Source organism: Thecamonas trahens (assembly GCF_000142905.1).
Source record: "Thecamonas trahens ATCC 50062 unplaced genomic scaffold supercont1.57, whole genome shotgun sequence".
Classification (NCBI taxonomy): Eukaryota; order Apusomonadida; family Apusomonadidae; genus Thecamonas; species Thecamonas trahens.
In genome coordinates this window covers 145,857-165,313 of record NW_013657623.1, presented here as the reverse complement: position 1 = coordinate 165,313, position 19,457 = coordinate 145,857, and the positions used below count along the sequence as shown (strand labels likewise).

At 63.0% G+C, this 19,457-nt stretch overlaps 2 protein-coding genes across 2 annotated transcripts in view; one reads left to right on the top strand and one right to left on the bottom strand.

The window, feature by feature from the left end:
• The window catches only part of AMSG_12325 (uncharacterized protein), a gene marked incomplete at both ends in the record, with an annotated part of 10,052 nt that extends 5,665 nt beyond the window's left edge, over positions 1-4,387 (top strand). Inside the window, 3 exons of the mRNA XM_013898288.1 lie at positions 53-640; positions 1,023-3,396; positions 3,732-4,387. Of these exons, the coding sequence (XP_013753742.1) occupies positions 53-640; positions 1,023-3,396; positions 3,732-4,387 (3,618 nt within the window). The remainder of the gene's footprint in view (positions 1-52; positions 641-1,022; positions 3,397-3,731) is intronic.
• Positions 4,353-19,207, bottom strand: AMSG_10141 (dynein-1-alpha heavy chain; the record flags this gene model as incomplete). Its single annotated transcript, XM_013898256.1, has 2 exons — positions 4,353-13,058; positions 13,097-19,207. The coding sequence occupies 2 exons, from the start codon at positions 19,205-19,207 to the stop codon at positions 4,401-4,403; spliced, it is 14,769 nt and encodes a 4,922-aa protein (XP_013753710.1). The 3' UTR covers positions 4,353-4,400.
• Between the last annotated feature and the right edge of the window lie 250 nt (positions 19,208-19,457).

The window sequence follows — 19,457 nt, the reverse complement described above, 5'->3', positions numbered from 1 at the left end:
ATGCTCCACCTCGGGCTGGAACTCGGCCATGACCTCCACCTCAACCTGCGAGCTCGTCGGGCTGCAGACCTGTCGGGTAGTGTGGGAGTGCACTTCCGGGTGCGACATGACCCTCTCGCCCACCACCACCATCGACTATGCCGGACGGATCTACTCGGGCGTGACCCTCAAGCTCGAGGCTGCCACTCTCGGCAGTAGCTACGGTGACCCGGGCGCTTCTGGCGAAGCCGGGCTCACCGTAGCCGCGCCAGACTCGCACGTCTACTACGCGACGTCGGCGTCGGATCCAGCAACGCTTCGGATCAGAGCGACTACGTACCAGCACGTCACCTACGAGCGTGATGCCAAGGTGACGACGACCGGGTACGCGTTCCAGACCCAGGTCATAGCACGGCCGACGTCCGGCTCGCTGGCGTCGGTCCCTGTGCCGGCGCACCCGTCACCGCCGGTTGTCCTCGAGTTTGTCAAGTCGTCCGACCACGAGTTGACCACCGTCGAGCGGCGGATGTCGACGCTCGACTTTGTGGCCGGCCTGGGTGGTCTGGTCTCAGTCATCCTCTCCGTCGGCGGCGTTGCCCTCGCCACCGTCGAACTCGCCGTTCACTGCGGGCCGCTACATGGCGCCAACTCGAAAGACTTGGTCTCCTCTGCCAAGGTCTTACCCACAGAGACGAAGTCTGGCTCGTCCGCGACCACCCGCATGCACACCATCGACACCTGTAGTACCAGCACCGAATCATCGACCTAGCTAGCACCCACAGCAAATCAAACTGCCGCACGCCACCGCCGCCCCGCCCCGCCGTGCCGCCCGACGCGCCGCCACCGACGTTCGCGAACCTCCGCACCTCGGCCCGACCACCACCACCATCACTCTCCCCACCACCACCACCACCACCACCACCACCACCACCACCACCACTCTCCCCACCATGTCCATCATACCCTCTCCCCTCTCCCTCGCCCTCACCATCTCCCTCACATTCACCCTCACCATCGCCCTCGCCCTGTCTGCCGCAGCCGAGGTGACCACCGTCGCCTACCCGGCCGCCGGCCCGAACTACTTCTCGGCCAGCATCGCCGTTGCCGCCCTCTCACCCACCCGCATGGCTCTGGTGGGCTTTGACTCTGCGGCTGGTCTCACCACTTTGGACTGTGCTACCGATGGCTCTGGTTGCTCAACTTATGTGGTCGATGACACCATTGTCGAGGCGCCCACCGCCATCAAAGGCTGGGGCTTCAACTCGCCCGCCGACAAGCTCGCCACCATCCTCGCCGACAAGAACGGTATTCTGCTGGTGGTCTGTGACGCGAGCAACATCTCTGCCTGCTCGGTCACGTCGCTCGGTGTTGCTCCGGATGACTTTCCTCAAACCGCAGGAGGCATGGTCGCTGATCGCTGGTTCATGGCCTACAAGTCTGGCGGCAAGTGCACGTTTCTTTCGGTCGACGTCGCTGCTGTAGTGGATGGCCCACACGACTGTGCCGCTGCCGTGACTGGCGACCACTACTCGGCGGTGGTCGATGCCTCCCGTATTCGCATCGCCAACGTGGTTGGTACGCACATCGAGGTTGGCGTGTGTGAGCATGACGGCAAGTCGTGCGCTACTGCCACCGTCCTCGCTGCTCCGTCAGCCCTAGCCGCATCCGCCATCGCCACCTCTGCTACCGCATTGTATGCGGCAGGCTCGACAGACTCTGTCGGACACCTTGCCAAGTGCGCGCTCGACGGCACCGGCTGCGTCACCGCCATGAATGCAGTCCCAGGCAAGATCCTGGACATGGTAGTCCACTCCTCGGGCTGGCTACTCATCACCTTCCACAGCATGCCGCCGCCTTCCAGCGATACCTACGCTTCGATGGCTGCTTGCGATTTGGATCTGGTCTCCTGTCGCGTTGTCTACACGAGCCCTGATCGTGCCCGGAACGCGATCGGACTAGTCGTCTACCCCGGCGCCCTTGTCCAGCTTGCTTTCGACACCACCTTGTATGCCAACACGCTGGTGCTGCCGCCATGCCCACTGGACCACAAACTGGAGCCGGAGACAAATGCATGTGCGCCATGCCCAAGCCACGCCATCTCCACCGGCCTCATTTGCCAACCTTGCGCGGCCGGCTCGTTGCCCGGCGCAACGCCGGCCACCTGTGCACCGTGCCCTTCGGGCTCGTACTGCCCTTCCGGTGCGACTGCGGCAACACCTTGTGCTGCTGGCTATGTCTCGGCCACTGGCGCTGCCAACTGCACCGCCTGCCCGCCCGGCACCATCTCGAACGCGGACCACACTACTTGTGAGAGCTGCGCCTCGGCCGCGCTCTGCCCGGCCTCAGGCCTCGCGGCGCCGTACCCGCCCGAGGTGCCGCTGGACCGGACTTCGTACTTGCGCACCCATCGCTTCCCGCAGTCGCGATTTTCAGACTCGGACAAGGTGTTTGAGGCTGGAAAGCTTGGTCTGCTTGCCTTTGCCTGCGCCACCGTTTTGCTCTGTGGTCTAGTTGGATGTGTGGCCTTGCGAGCGTCGCCAGAGCTCAAGTCTCACATCTGGGCGCGGCTCGACATCCTTGTCCGACGCAATGATTCCGAGCCTGCTACGGGTGTTCTTCATGAGCGCAAGAGCTGTACAGGTGCAGCAATGACCGTCTTGCTCGTCTGTGGCTGCAGCGTTGCTGTCGCCATCTTCTTCATTCAGTTCCAGTACGATAACGCGACAGTCACTCGCTCGCAGGGCTTTGATCCCGTCCCGTCCGGCCTCGTCAGCGATACCACTTTCCGCACCGCCATCCGCGCCTCGCTCGACTTTGTGCGGACCGACACCGGCTCGAACTGGTGTGTCGCTCCAGACGGATCGTGCGGCTCGGGCGTCACCATCTCCACCTCGGGCTGGAACTCGGCCATGACCTCCACCTCAACCTGCGAGCTCGTCGGCCTGCAGACCTGTCGGGTAGTGTGGGAGTGCACTTCCGGGTGCGACATGACCCTCTCGCCCACCACCACCATCGACTATGCCGGACGGATCTACTCGGGCGTGACCCTCAAGCTCGAGGCTGCCACTCTCGGCAGTAGCTACGGCGACCCAGGCGCTTCTGGCGAAGCCGGGCTCACTGTGGCCGCGCCAGACTCGCACGTCTACTACGCGACGTCGGCGTCGGATCCAGCAACGCTTCGGATCAGAGCGACTACGTACCAGCACGTCACCTACGAGCGTGATGCCAAGGTGACGACGACCGGGTACGCGTTCCAGACCCAGGTCATAGCACGGCCGACGTCCGGCTCGCTGGCGTCGGTCCCTGTGCCGGCGCACCCGTCACCACCGGTTGTCCTCCAGTTTTTCAAGTCGAACTTTCACGAGTTGACCACCGTCGAGCGGCGGATGTCGACGCTCGACTTTGTGGCCGGCCTGGGTGGTCTGGTCTCAGTCATCCTCTCCGTCGGCGGCGTTGCCCTCGCCGGCATCGAGCTCCTGACCGCCCGCTCTGCCCAGCGCCGCGGCTATGCCCCAGCCAAAAGCGTCTCCTTTTCCAAAGTCGCGCCCGTCATCCTCAATTCGTCGTCGCCATCGAGCGCCTCGTCAGCCTCCGCCCCTGCTTCCATCGCCCTCGATCACATCAACTCGCGCGAGCACTCGCTCTCCGACTCGGATTCGTAAACGCGTAAACCAAAGACAGCCAGCCACCCAACCCAGCCGAGGCCGGCCCGACCCAACCCAACCTGCCCAGCATGCCACCCCCCGCCGTAGCCACCCTCGCCCTCGCCCTCACCCTCATCCTCGCCCTCGCCCCTGCCCACGCCCACGCCCTCTTTGCCCGCGACCTCACCGGCCTCCTCTCGCCTCCCGACGCCATACATGTGCTCCTTGCCGCTGGCATCCACCCGGACGATGCGGCGGCACTCGTCGAAGCGCTCCCTGTCGACGGCGCGAGCTACGCTCAGTTTGAAGCTACGCTCATGGCGGCTGCCTCGCACCTTGGTTTGGACCCCATCGAGGCCGCCATAGCCGCTGCCGTCACCGATACGCCTGCCCCGCCCCACGCTGATCACTACGACCACATCCACCCGCCGCCCACCGCTACCCCATCGCCGCCGCCTCTCCGGTCCGCTCCTCCGCTCGATCAGCCCTCGCCTGCTCCGTCTCGCTCGCTCTCTACCCGCCCGCTGGCCATGGCTGCCGTTGCTGTCTTCCTCCTTCATCGCGGCTTTGCCAATGCGCTCCGTCGGCAGGACATCACGCATCCGTCGGCGCTGGTGTTCTTTGCCACCGGTGCCCTCCTTGCCGCCCTCGCTGCGCATGCCCTCCTCGGCACCGCCATGTTCGGCGTGCTCGCTACTGCACTTGCCGCTGCTGCTGGCTACGCCACACTGCATGCCGCCGACTTTATCCGCCTCTCCCGCTGAGCTCATCTGCCACTCACGCCACGTTGAGGCAGAGCGAGACGCCGCTGAGAACCCAGATCGACTCATGCTCCTCGCTCCCGAGGTCGGCCTCAAACACCAGACCCTCGCCCATGGCGTTCGCCCTGCCCTGGGTCACGTACACGGGCGTCTTGAACGTCCCGCCAAGCTTGAGCTTGTGCCGCTCGATGGGCACAATCCGCAGAATCGGAAGATCAGTGACGAGAACCTTGGGCTCCTGCGGTGCGAGCGCACCGGCCTCGCGGTCCCACGACGCGCCCTCGAGGTAGAGTCCGCGGACGTAGCACCCACTCTCGGGCTTTGACTCGACCTCGGCCGGGTCGACAAACTGCGTCACCTGTGTGTACAGCGTCGACTTGTCCAGCGGCCACCCGTTGGCCCGGCACGTCGTCTGCACTAGCGCCGTCAGGTACGCCTCGGGTACATGCAGGCCCGAGAGCCACATCACCGGCGGCTCGCCGTGCGTAACCCAGTCGGCGTACTGTCTGTACCGCTCGAGGAAGTGGTCGATCCATCCCGCAAGCAGCTTCTCTGTCGCCGGCGCCAGCCGCCGCCACACCTGTGGCAGAGCTCCGTTGTAAAGCGAGTGCGCGAGCTCGTCGAGCGAGGCGCTCATGCCGATCTCACCCACCAGCGCCCGCTGCAGCGCGTGCAGGCTGTTGGCAATTGTTGTCAGCAGCGCGTTGAACCGGTCCAGCTCCTGCAACAGCACAACCTGGACTGGCGAGAGAACCGCGCCCATCTCGTTGGTGATGCGGTCGACCTCAAACGCCGCCGGGAGCTTCGACTGGATGTCCATGGCGATCGAGCCAATGAGTGCCTCGCGTGAGAGCCCACCGCTTGCGGTCGCAGACCCGACTCGCGGCTGCAGGTCGATCATGTTCCGCCACAGCGACCGCGTCGCATCCGTCAGGTAGCCAATCTCTGCGTTGGGGTGGAGGCCAAAGACCTGCGGTGAGTTGTGCTGCGGCAGAGCCTCGATCTCGTTGAGGTACCCGCCCAGCGAGTGGTCGCTAGGAATCGAATAAGCCACTCCGCTGCTGGCCTCCTCGTCACCCGGCGCGTAAAAGTAGAACGGCTGGAAGGTGTCAAAGAGAAAGTCGCCCATGTACTCGTCGAGGTACGTGATGAGCACCCGCCGGTCAAAGTCGTCCGTCACGCGCCCGCCGTACATCGCCTCGCCAATGAGGTACCGCAGCGAGCCCCAGGGCAGCGCCGCCTCGCCCTTCTCCCACGCCTTGGTCAGGTACGTCCGTAGCAGCTCAAACGAGACCCGGAAGTCCGACTCGTTAAAGTCGTACGCCACGTTCCACCCAACCTTGCCGTACTTGCGCCGCTCCTGCACCACGGCGTGGAAAAAGGCAAGGACATACACAAGCGGCGGGAACGCCGGGTGTGGCGAAGAGCTCAGCATGTTCGGCGTAATCTTGGCAAACGACGCCGCCATGTTGAACTTGAGCCCGGACGGCGGCTCGGTCACCACCTTGAGCGACCGCTGCAAGATCCCGATCGGGAACTCGTCTGTCGGCTCGGTCGTGAGCCAGAGCCGGAAGTCTTTGTGTGGCGCCTCGAGGCCCTCCAGCAGCTTCTCCAGCTCCTTGAGCCACTTGGTGAGCAGGTGGCAGTTCATGAGCAGAATCCACTGCCCGCGCGTGGCCCCTGTCTCCAGCAGCGTCCGGGCCAGCCCCTCCTGGCCCTGGCCGAGCGAGAGCGTCTTGAGCCGCGCCCGAAAGTCGAGCTCGTCCGCGAGCTTGGACAGGTCAGCGTACGGGTCCGAGCCGGGGGAGAGCACAAACACAATCGGCGCAGTCGGCGTTGACTGGTCAAACACAGACTTGATCGAGACCACCGGCGGCTGCACATACCGCTCGCCCATTTGCGAGACCACAAACCGCGAGACGCCCACATACACCCGGTCGGTTCGGAAGCACCGCAAGAGGCAGAGCCGCTCAAACTCGTTCGCCTCGTGCCCCCATCCGCCAGGCAGCTCCTCGACCTCTTCCGGTGCCTCGGACATGTACCACGAGTGCCACGCGTCCGCGTTCTCCACCACCGCGTCGACCACGGCCTCAAACACGCCACCGAGCCGCTCCAGCCGCTGCAGATCCTCCCATCCACGCGCAGGCAGCCACTCAAGCACATTGGTCCGCTCCGACTTTTGCAGCGAAATGTTGCCCTTGAGGAAAAAGTCGAGCTGCTCGCCTGGCACGGCATCCTGGGCCACCTTGAGTGCGAGCTGGAGCGAAAACGTCAGCTTGTGCCGCTCGAAAAGGCCTGTACATCCATACACGTACACCGCCTCGGTCAGCGCCTGTACAATCGCCGCCAGTCGCTTGCTCATGTTCGCCGAAAATGGCGACTTGACGACCGCAGACGAGAACACGTCCAGGTACGCCAGCAGCGAAAACTCGTACATCGGCGAGATCGCCGACATGCCCGAGAGCGCAAAGAAGAGCTTCGAGCCCCGCGCCGCCGCAGGCCGGTACGCATTCCGCGAGACCTCCACTTCAGCCGCGGTCGTCTGTGCCAGCGCAAGCTTCTCGGACACTTCCGTCCCCTTGGCCTTGGTCTCTTGCAGCGTGGCAATGAGCTCCTCGTTGTCGAGCATGTATCCCGTTGCAGACTCGAGCTTGGCAAGCAGTGAGTTCTCTAAGCTCTTGAGCAGCGTCTTCGATTGCGACATCTCAGTCACCAGCGACTCGCGCTTGATCTCGAGCTCCTCCTTCTCGTGCCGAACCACCACATTGAGCAGCTGGTCCTCCAGCCCGCCCTCGGTCACCGTAAAGTTGATGATCGAGGTCTTGGAAAAGACCGCCGGCGCGTACTCGGGATTCGCCAGTCGCGTTGTAAGGTACAGCCGAAAGTCTTCGTTCCAATCAATCTCCTTGTCGCCTAGCGTGATGAACCGCCGGTTGCCCACGGATTTGATCGCCTTTTCGAGCACAGGGTCAATGACCGGGTCCACGTACTCGTGGATGCCCTCAAAGAGGAGCGGGAATCCGTGCTGGACCGCGTTCTCCACTTGCTTGACAAACACAGGACTGGCAAACGAGGTGACCACAAGACCATTCGGCGCCTCGCGCTTCTTGATCCAGTTGACTGCTTGCAGCTGTGGGTCGATACAGAGGGGCCAACGCGACGACCGCGTCGTCAGAATGCCGTTTTGCACAGACAGCTCGTCCGACGGCAGGCCCTCGCCAGCCCACTGCGAGACCTCGACGTCGTCGGAGAGGAAGCTCGCCAGCGAGAACGGTTCGGAGAGCGCCACCCCGCGCGCCGCAAGATCGTCGAGCCACGTCCCATACACCAGCTCTTGTCGGACGTCAAACGAGAAAAAGCCCGTGTACGAGAGAAAGCCAGCCGCAAGCATGCAGTCACCTTGCAGACGCTCGTACTGCTCTTTGAGGTCCTCGGCCTGCGCCGTCCAACGGACCTTCTCCGTCCCCAGCCCAGACATGAGCTTGGACGCCGCCTCCAGTCGCCGCTGCATGATCGCTGCCTCCTCAGTCAGCTGCGACTTCTCGCCGTCGGCCTGCGCCAGCTCCTTCGAAAGCGCCTCGAGCGTCGCTTGGAGCTCCACAGACTGCGCCTTGAGCTCCTTCAGCTGGATCTCAGACTGCTTGAGCGACGCCTCGAGCTCGGCCACCTTTTGCTTCTTCGGGTTGACCTTCTTGGCCACGTCGGCGTAGTACACGATGGCGTGGACCCAGGTGAGGAGGACAGCGCCGGCCACCGAAGTGCCGTCCATCGCGTCCGGCCGGAACAGATCGTGCTTGCGGAGCTTGTCCGTCACCGCCTTGACTTGCGACCGCTTGATGAGATCCACTTTGTCCATGTACTCGATGAGCGAGCGGAGGAAGGTAATCTTGCCCATCATCACACGCGCGTTCTTGTAGTTGATGTCCTCGGCCTTGGTCTTTCGCTCCACAAGAATGAGCACGCACTCGCACACTTTTTGCACGGCCTCGGGCGGCCGCGCCATCGTCCGTAGCTCGTTGATCTCCCGCGGATTAAGCGACCGCACTGCCGCGTCTGCACGCTCCAACGCAGGCAGCGCCTCCGCCAGCGCCTCTTCGGCCTCCTTCTTCTGAATGATGATCTGGTCCTGCGCAGCAGACAGCTCCGCCTCTTTTGCCCTCACGGCCTCGGCCTTGGCGCTCACTTGCTCGTTCTTCTCCTGGATGAGATCGATGAGCTCGTTGCACTTGAGTGTCTTCTCGTCGAGCACTCCACGCTGCGTCTGCAGCTTGACGTTGAGCTCGTCGAGCTGCTCGCCAGCCTCCACAAGCCGCTGCAGCCCGCCGCCCAGCCGTGCAACCTCTTCGCCAATCTCGTCGCTGCGCTTCTGCAGCAGCCGCACGTAGTTGCTGATAAAGTCGAGGTAGTTCTTCGGCGTGCAGAAGTTGCGCCGCCGCTGCTCCGCCTCGTACCGCTCCGACGCAGCGAGAACAGAGGTGTGCACAAACACCATGTGCTCCACCAACGACTCTTGCATTGCAGCAGGCACCTTGTCCGCCACAAACGCGTCCGCCACCGCGTACAGCGCCTCTTCTGGCCACTGCGAGAACCAGTCGATGATGGTGTTGGAGACAAGGCCCGGGAAGTTCCGGCACCGCACGCGAAGGTCGTCGCCCACAGGCGACATGGAGAGCACGACGTGCAAGTTGTTCCGGCACTTGTCCACAAAGTACGCCCACGAGTCGGACGCAGATGCATTGCTCATCCCGCGGGCGGCCATCTCGTCGCGGACTGCGTTGATCACCTCCTTCTTCTCGTTGTCGTCAAACAACGCTGGCACCATGCCGGACGTGAGCATGTTGTTGATGAGCTCGAGGAACGACTCGTCCGCCACGTGTGCGTCGGTAAAGAGAAACACCACCTCCTTGTCCTCCACGCCTAGCATGGTGTACAGCGTCTTGAGGTCGTCGCGGAACGCGGCCTCGTCGTACCCGCGCGTCAGCTGGATCTCAAACACAGTGTAGCCGCAGGTAAACGCCGCCAGCCGAGTCAGGCTCTTCCGCCCCGACCCGTCCACGCCCACCAGCAACGCGTTGCCGCGCGGCAGCCGCACAATCCGCAAAATCCGGTTGAGGTGCTCAAGCGCATCATCAAAGAGCACCAGCGACATCTCGGTGTGACCTTCGTTGTACTCTTCGAGCACCTCGGTGAAAATCTTGCGCATGACAGAGTAGTCGCCCACGTCCTCGTACAGCCGCAACAGTGCCATCGGTGCGGCACTCCCGCTGCCACCACCGCCATCACCGCCTGGCACCACACCCGGTGCGAGGTCTGCTCCAGACGCCGCAGCCACCACTGACGCGTCGCCGAGTGCAGACACCCGCTTCGCTGCGTCCGCCAGCTCGGCGTAGTCGCCAAACACCAGCGGCTCAGCCATCGCCGACTCCAGCGACTCGGGATAGAACTTGCCAATCAGCTCTTCGATCTTGTTCTGAACCAGCGCCTTGTCCTGCCCAGCGTTGAGCTTGTCGTGGAAGACCCGCAGCGCCTCGTTCCGCCACAGCCGCACAAAGTCGGTCACCGTGGCGAATGCGTCCGGAGTCGAGGTGCAGAGGCCCTCGTAAATCCGCGAGAGGTCGCGAAGGTTGAAGATGTAGTGGAACTTGGACGGCGTCGGGGGCAGGTGGAGCGCAACGTGACGGTAGAGCGCGAGCGACATCTCTGTGAGGAGCTTGAGCTCGTCCTGTAGCTCCTCCGAAAAGGTGAGGAGGTGGTGCGAGAGAATCGAGTTGAAAATCCGCTCCAGCGACTCGTTCGAGGGCTCGGTAATGTGCTGGACGTTGAATTGCGAGACAACCCGTGGATCGATCGAGTTGGCTCCACCGCCCGGCGGCGCCATCGCCGCCACGTACTGCACGTCGCGGAGGAAAATCCACCGCAGGTCATTTCCGCGGTCAAACATTCCGTCTGACGTCATGAGCTGCTTGAGCAGCGCGAGCGGCTGCTGCGTCCCGTAGATGTCGATGTGCGGCATGTTGAGGTCGTCGATGAACACAATGAGCTTTTTGCCTGACGTCGGCCCGTACGTGTCAGTCGTTCGCCTGTCCACATTCGACTCGAGGCTTCGCTGCAGGTCCAGCGACGAGGTCCGGTTCGAAAAGTTGACGCTCAACATCTGGTGGCCCGTCGGGTCGAGGCTCCGCAGGTAGTTGAGGATCGTCACCGTTTTGGCCGTCCCGGTCCCGCCCACAAACAGCACCGGTGCCCGCGACGAGACGAACAGGTCGAGCAGCGCCGTGTTCCGCACAGTGTCCACCGTCGGCACCATAAACTTGTGAAAGTCGTTGTCGGCAGGTGGCGCAAACGGCGTCACCCGTGCCTGCCACGGCTCCCACTTGGACTCGCCGAGGTCAAACACGTAGTCAAAGAGCGTCGGGAGCGCAGTTGGGAGCTGGCCTGGCCCCGCAAGCAAGCCCGGCGTTTCCAATAGGATGGCATCAGAGACTCGCTTGACGAGCGCGTCAAACTTGAGCCGCGACTCAGGCAGCAAGTTGCCGCCAAACGACCACACCAGGCAGTACTGGAAGAGCGACTCGAGGACAAGCGGATCCGTGAGAGGGCTCTCGTCGTCGAGCTGTGCCTCGAGCAGAACGCACAGCTGCTCAGTGTTGTTCACAGCCGTCAGAGGAATGATTGTCGCCAACTTCTCGCGAATGACCCCATCGACGAGGCCCGAGAAAATGTAGTCGACCGCCGGCGGGACGTACTTGTCAAACAGACCCGCCAGCGTCTCGCCCTGGTCGCGATTCGGCCGCCGTGCGCACCATCGCTGGTACACCGGCTTGAATCCGAGGTTGCGCGGGTCGAGATACACCATGCCGCACCGCGAGATCGTCGCCGGTGACGCGTACTGCAAGTCGGAGACCTCAAACAGGAGCTTACAGTGCTCCTGCAGTCTGATCCGCTCGCCATTGGGCAGCGTGAGCAACTTGTTGTCGTCCATCACCGAGTTCATGTTCTCCACCCACTCGGCGTCGACGTCGCCATCAAACAGGATGTACCGCGCAAAGCCCTTGGCTTGTCCGCGCGTGCCGCCGCCGGCGGCGGCGCCGCTGCGCTCGTCGTCGCCGGCCCCGCCCTCACCGGCCGCATCGCCGTCGTCGCCGGTCCCGCCCTCGCCGCTCTCGCCAGCTCCGTCGCCACGCTCGTCGTCGCCAGCCCCGCCCTCGCCGCTCGCACCGCTCCGTCCCGACGCCGCCTTCTTGTTGAGCTCGCGGAAGATCTTGGAGAGGATGCCGTCCTTCCAGTCGCGGGTGTTCGGGTCGAGCTTTCCGTACAGTTCGGGCACGGTGACAGCCTTGGGGTTGATGGTGTAGACTTTGGTCGAGATGTTGAGGTTGTTTTGTGCCCGTCGAAGCGTGTCGATGACCACCGACTTGCCGCCAGACGTTGGGCCAACAACCATGGTCGTGTGGCGGGTCGCCATGGTGTCGCGGAGCTGGAGCACCTTGGAGACCTGGTCGTCGAGCACAACATAGTCTGATTCGCGGAGAGCGGCGAGGACGGCAACGTGGAACTTTTGCGAGACAGACGTGTCGGCTGCGAGCGAGGGGAAGAGGTCCGAGACCAGGCCCTGAAAGAGCGGCACGTCCTCAAACACAAACTTGGGCATGTTCATGTCGCGGAGCGCGCGCATGAGGACCACGTCCTCGGGCGACTCTGGGTTCGCCCGCTTGAGGCTGCCGGCCTGGGTCAACACACTCTTCATGGCACGGAGGCCAAAGTCGTAGTGGTACTGCTTCGAGAGCTGCTCACGCGCGAGCTTGTACAGAACAGTCATCTTTTTGGCAAGCACCTTGGCCTCGACAAAGCCCTCAGAGAAGAGCATGATCTCGCAAATGAGCTCGAGGTCAGGCACAACCATAACAATGGGCCGGAAGAGAGCCTTAAGGTTGTCCGGCAGTTCGCGGCGCCCAGCGTACCCGGGGTTCATCGTCACAAACACGCCCATCTTCATGTCGAGCTTGACGTCGCGACCCTCAAAGTGGATGGTCTTGTGCCCGCGGACCATGGCGAGCTGGATGAGCTTGATCTGCTGCGAGACAACCGAGAGCACCTCCGGCTCGATGCGGTTAAACTCATCAAAGCAGCCCCACGAGCCGGTCTGGACAAGGCCGGAGAAAATCCGGCCCATGGCCTTGTAGTCGAGACCCTCGCCACAGTTGAAGACCAGACAGTAGAGGCCGAGCGCCTTGGCCAGATCCTTGACCGTCTCGGTCTTGCCGGTTCCGGCCGGGCCGGCTGGCGAGCCGCCGAGCCGCATCGAGAGCGCCTGTGTAAGCGTCATGATGCAACGGTCAGTGAGCGGAGTGATGACCAGTCGCCCGTTGAGGCCCATGTACTCGTACCCGTAGAGGAACTCGCCGGTGCACTGGCGGACGCGCATGTCGTCGACATCGCGGTCCCAGTAGAACCGCAGCTGCGACTCCCACTCAAACTCGGACTCGTCGAGGATCGAGTCGCGGACAAAGCGGTCGATGACGTCGCGCGCGTGGACGTCGATGATGATCGTTGTGTTGACCTTCTTCCGGTCAAGCTTGTTGAGCGGCGTCCGCACCCGCTCCACCAACTCGTTGAGCTGGCGGGTCAGCTTCGCCGCAAATGTCTTCATCGCCAGCTTATTACCCTTGCGGACCTGCCGGAAACATCTTCCACCTCCCACGTCCACCACACTTGCGAGCCGGCGAGCGCCACCATCCCGATCACCGAGAGCAACCACTTGATCCGCGGAAGCTTAGCGTAGTTGAACACGGCCTTCTTGGTCAGCAGCCGCAGCGAGGCCTGCATCTCAGCCTCCACTCCGGTCATCCAAGCTTCGACTGCGCCGCTGGCCGGAACCGGGTTGGCAAAGGCGAATGACTCGCCCTCGGTCGACTCCATGCCGACCACCGAGGCCTCAGCCCGGCCCGAGCCAAAGACCAGAGCCCCGGTGTTAGAGAAGAGCTTGACCATGTGCTCCTGTACTGCTCGCGGATCGTGCGAGCCAAGGATGGAGAGCAGCTCCTCGTCGGAAATGAAGAAGAAGCGCGGAAAGGCGATGCGCTTGGTCTCGAGGTACTCGGAGAGCGATTTTTGGCACTGCTCGAGCTCAAAGGCGAGCGTTTCGAGCTTGCCGAGTCGCCCCTCGGCGTGGCACGCCTCAAGTACGTTGGTGTTCTTGAACGTCTCGTTCATGAGCTTGATCCACCGCGAGTCGATCGAGTCGAACGCCTTTGCCTCGTCCGGCAGCTGGAGCCGGATGTCGGCCGAGCCGATGAAAATCGACTCGAGATACATCCACTTGCGCTGGACCCGCATCCAGACTTCGGCGACTTCGGCAATGTGCGAAAGGTCGGCCTCCCACTTGGTCACCTCCGACAGGTGCGCCACCACATACCGCGACGCCTGCATCGACTGCAGCTGCATCATGTTGTCGTCGAGCGCCGCCACAATGTCCTCCGTCGACCGCAGAATGTACCCGCGGTCTGCGGTCCCGTTGTTGTACATCTTGATGTCAAAGTGCAGTTCCTTCCACACCTGCGCCATGGCGGCAATGCCCTTTTCGATTGAGAGCTCCTTCATGGCGCCCGACGTAATCTCGCCGATCTTGTCTTTGTACCGGTGGAGCTCCATGGCAAAGAGCGCCTCGAGCGTGAACGACGTCGGGTCGAGGTCAAACGACATGCCGGTCACATCCATGAGCTTCTGCCAGTGACGCGGACGGAGCGCGTCGTTCTTGAGGTCCGAAAACAGCGGGATCGAGTCCTTGAACCCGAGAATCTTCTCCTCCACCACACCAAACGGCTCCAGCTTCTTGAGCTCGCGTGGCAGTCGCTTGAGCTTGGTGAGAAAGATCGAGGTCCCGCGCTGGAGCTCCGAGACATCCAGCTCGCCCCAGAGCGTAGAGCTCCACGACGCAATCCTGTCCTTGATCTCTGAATAAAGGTCGTAGATAAGCCGCAGGTCGTCCATCTTTTGCTCGACAAAGACCAGCTGCGGATACGAAGTGATCGGGAGGTTGAAGAGCTTTTGCGCAAGAGCGAGCGACGCAGCCTCAGCCTTGAGCTCGGAAGCACGCTGCGTGTACGACGCGAGCAGCTCGAGGCCAGCGTCCATGTCGCGCCCGACCGTATCGGGCCCGGCTCGCACAAAGTCGTTCTTAAACTCCTCCACCGCGCCGGTAAAGGCCTCGACCTGGGCCGAGGTGTGCGCGGTGAACTTGTCCTTGACAGACTCGAGCTCGACATCGACGGACCGCGCTTGCGCCACCAGGTCGTGCCACGCGCTGCGGAGGCTGGCAGCTCGCTCAAAGACTGGCGCCCACGTCGGCGCCGCGTCCACAAGTCCGTACGATGGCGTCCGCAGCGTGCGGAACGCTTCCTCGGTCGCCCCGATGGCAAGCTCCATGTCCATCGACGAGTCGAGGATGACGGCAATGGTGTTGAGCACAAACTTGAGGTCGTCGATGCCGGTGTCCGGTGGCGTCTCGAGGTCGGCCTTGAGCGCGGCCATTCGCGCCTCGAGTGCTTCGAGCTCGCCGAGAGCTGCGGCAAAGAGCCGTGCTCCGATGTCGGTCTTCCACTGGATCATGGCCTCGGAGATGAGTTGCATGAGGTGTCCGAGGTCGAGCCTCACAAACTCGACGTCATGGACCCGCGACTTGACCAGCAGCGCGTTCATCTCGGCCTGGTAGTTGTAGAGGAGCGTGTCAAAAGCCACGGTGGTCGGCTTCTTCTTCACAAAACGGTCGAGCGCCTTCTCACGGTCGCGCCACACGTTGGCATAAACCTCGGACCACTTGGCCTTGAGGTACTTGTCGACAGCGCCGCCTGTGGCATCGACGTGCTTGACAAGCTTGGTGGCCAGCGACCGGACCTTGGTGTGGCCGGCAATGTCCGGGTAGAACGAGAACTCAACGTCGGCCGACGGAATGTCGTCGGCCGTTCCACGCTTGAATCGCGGAACGGCCTTGAACGCGCTCAGTGTCGAGTCGATGACGTACCGGAGTCGCTCGCGGATGACCTCGTACGAGGGTGCTGTCACAATCTTTGGCTGCCGGATGACAAGGACCTTGAAAAGCGGGCCAAGCCGGGTCGGTCGGAGGCCAGGCACCTCGCCCGAGGCGGCCACTTGGCTCACCACCTCAATTCCGCCGAGGATCGACGGCGTCTTCTCAACGGCGTTGCCAACGTGCGCGCCGAGGTCTGACTCGCCCTCGCCGGCGTTGGTGCTCGGCTGCCCGAGCCGGGCCGAGCGAGTTGTCGCCTTGCTCGAGCGGCCCGAGCGGCCGGTCCGGCCGGTCCGGCTGGACTTTGCTGCTGAGAATGAGCGCGAGCTCCGCGAGTTCTCCCGTCCGCCGGCGCCGGTGACCGCGACCGACGGAACCGGGCCTGCCGGTCCAGCCGCGGTTGTTGACGACTCGTACGTGGTGGTGATGCCAGCAGAGAGGAGCGCCATGGGCGACGACTGCACGAGGGCAAGAGTGGCGCTCTCAGAGCGCTTAAAGTTTGCGCGGACAAAAAAGAGCTCTTTGAGCTTTTTGAGCGAGTTGAGCGCGGCCTTGAGGAGAGCGTCGTAGATCTTGGCCTCCCACTTGCTGTAGTAGGCGGCGATGACCGGCTCGGACGACGCGGCCTCGCCGTAGAGGAGCGAGCCGATGGCGCGGAGCTGCGAGGCCACAGCGGCCTTGCGCTCCAGGAGCACGGTGACAACTGACTTGCGGTGACTGTCAAAGAGCGCGACGAGCTCGTTGAGGTCGAGCAGGTTCGCGGTCGCGTCCGGCCCGGTCTCAGCCGCAATGGCCGCCGAGACCGCCGCCGAGACCGCCGCCGAGACCGCCGCCGCGTCGCGGTCGCGGTCGATGGGCGCGAGCGCCGAGGCAGCAGCGTCGGCCGACGAGACCAGCGGGGCCTGCGGCGGGTCGGCGACCAGCTGCATTCGCGAGATCTGAGCGACGAGGTCGGCAGCGCGGGCGGCCGACTTTTGGACCTGGACCGCCGTGGAGCGGAACGAGGTGATGGCGGCGGAGCAGGCGGCGATAAAGTCAGGAATGCCAAGTGACTTCCAGTTGAGGGCGGTGAGGCCAGGATGGAGGACGGCGGAGAGCTCGGCGAGGTGGCGCGGCGCCATGATGGCGGCCTCGGCCGGTGCCAGCAGCTCGACAGCCGCGGTATAATCCTCGATGACCGACGAGAGCTGTTCGACGTACGCGTGGTACTTGTCCTCCTGCAACGAGACGTTGAGGGCGCGCTCCGGAACTGTCCGGCCGGTGGCGTCGATGTACTTGGTCTCGTGAATGAGGGTGAGGAGGCCAGGCGGAAAGTTGACGACGATGCGACCCGAGTCGGGGTCGAGAGCCAGCACGTTGCGCTTGAGGTAGCGGTCGGCGTCGGTGTCTGCGCGGGCGACCCAAGCCTTGTACAGCTCAGTCTCGTAGTGGAAGATACGCCGCGAGAGGTCGAGGTACGCGTTGCGGACCGACGAGTACTCGGGACGCGACTTCATCTCCTCAGACTCTTGGAACTTGAGGATGGCCTTCTTCATCTTGAGGAAGAGATCGTGCGACCAGTTGATGGCACCCGCAACCGGTGGCTGGTTGCGTGGAAGCGGCGGCGCAGCTTCGAGCCGCTCAAAGAGCTCGCGGATCTGGGCGACCTCGAGGCCAAACTGCGTGAGGATCGACATGTTCATCTGCTTGAGGTGGTCGCGGATGGCGGCGCGGCACTTGTGGACTTGGACGCGCTGAAGGAACTCAAACGTGCCGTACGCCGACCGGAGCTGGGTAAACGACTTGTCGATGAACTCTTCAGCAGCCTTGTCGATGGTGGCGGTCTTGACGAGGAACCGCTGGTAAATGTCTTTCCAATACGCGGCGCGCTTCTTGTCAAACGGGTCAAAGGTGACGTTGATGATGAGCGAGGTGAGGGCGGAGACTTGCTTGATGACGTTCTCAATCTGCTCCGGCTCGCCGGTCACGGTCTTGAGCTCGGGCCCGAGCGTGTGCTTGAACTCGTCGAGAGCCTTGGCAATGAGGAAGAGCTCGTCGCAGCGTTCAGACATGTAGTCGGTCTCGTCGAAAAGCAGGTTGCGGTCAAACTCCCAGCGGCCGTTCTTCTGGTCCTCGACAGTGCGGCGGACCTCTAGATAGACGGCCGACCACGAGTCGAGGACATGCTTGGCGGCCGAGATGTGCGCCATGGCCTGGTCGGGCGTCATGTCGCGGAAAAGCTTCTTGAGTGGGAGCTCTGACGAGACGCGGTCGGCAATCTGCCGCGCACACCGCTCCAGCAGCTTTTGCAAGTTCTCGTCGACCCGAAAGTGCCGCGAAATGATCCACACCATGCGAATGGCCGACATCATAGGCATGAGCGTGTTGGCCATAGCCTCGAGCGAGCCCTCGTACAAGATCTTAAAGTGTCGCTCGAGGGTGGTAAGAAACTTGACGTTGTCCTTGGCGTGCAGGTACTCCTTGGACAGCTCCTTGATCGAGTACTTGAGCTCGCGGACAGCCGCAAACTCGGAGACCTCGAGAACCCGCAGGATGTTGGCCACGATCGGAAGATTGAACTGCTCGTGCGCCTGCGCAAGAACGGCGTGGAGCTCGCGCCAGTACGCAACCTCGGCCATCGGCCCACCGCCGACCCGCTCGAGGCTCTTGATCCGCTGAAAGAGCGCGGCAATGTCACGCGTCCACTCGTAGCACGCAGACTCGAGCCGCTGCATGAGTCCAAGGTTGATGATGTGGCGCGCCATCTGCTCGGCCGTCGTTCCCACCATCTTGACGTCCGGAATCTGGATGGTGACCTCGGCCCGAATGTGCTGCATGGTGTGAACAATCTGTGCCGCAAACTTGTTGATAAAGTCCGGAACAGCAAGCGCACTCGCCGAGCTGCTCGACGCGCTGCTGCTGGCCTCGGCCCCGCCATCCGACGACGCCGCAAGCTCACGCGCAATCAACGGTGCGTACACCTCTTTCAGCACCGTCTCCATGAACGGCAGCGCCTCGGCACACAGAATGCCGACCTCAAACATCTGCGTCATCGAGCTGTTAACCACCTCGGGTGACGAGTTGTTGTGGATCGGATCGCTCGAGTTGCGCATAAAGTACATCGATGCAATCTCGAGGAGGCCCTCGGGCAGCTCCTCAAACTCAACGTGGACCGTCGTTACCTCCTCGTCCACGCTCTCCATCAGCCGCACCGTCTTGGTCTTTGGCAACGGAAGTTCAAAGTTGGTCCGCCAGTCGGCGGCGCCGTCCGAAGACGACGAGGAGGACGAGGAGGAGGAAGAAGACGACGATGACGATGACGACGAAGACGTCACCGAGACGGCGTCGTCATCGTCACTGCCGTCACCCGGCGCCGACGTCGCAGGACCGTTGCTAGACTCGGCAGCGTTCGCATCTGCCTTGGCAACTGCGTCGGCATCTGCGTCAGCACCGGCAGCGGCAGCGGCAGCAGCAGCGGCAGCAGCCTCGGCATCGGCCTTTGCCTGGAGGGCAGCAGCACGCTCGGCCTCCATAGCGGCGTACTCCTCGGGCGGAATGGGCCGCTCGACATCGACCGGCACCACACGAGACTTCATCTCACGGGTAGTGTAGAACAGAATGACTGAGGCCTCGAGCTCCCCGTCGAAAAAGTCGCGGAGTTCGTCGTAGCGGCCGCCTTCACGGAGCAAGCCAGTACCAATGACACCAGCGTCAAAGGCCTCCTTGCTCACCTGCAGACCAAGCATGACCTGTTTGCGGAGCCATGCCAGCCTGACATCCTCCGCAGGGTCCAGCACCTTGCCGTCGTCAAACTCCATCTTTGACGCACGAGTGTGTTGGCGGGGTAGGGGTAGAGAGGCGGGAGAGGGGGGGAGGGGGGAATGCGCACACACACGCACACACACTCTAGTGGTTGGTGGAGGGAGTGGGGGGTAGTGGAGTGTGGTGGAAGGGGTGGAGTGTGGGTGAGGAAGAGTGGGTGGGGGTGGGGTGGAGTGGGGAGGTGGAGTGTGTGAGAAGGTCGGGGTGGTGGTGGTGGTGGTGGGTGGTTGGCGGGGAGGGGAGGGA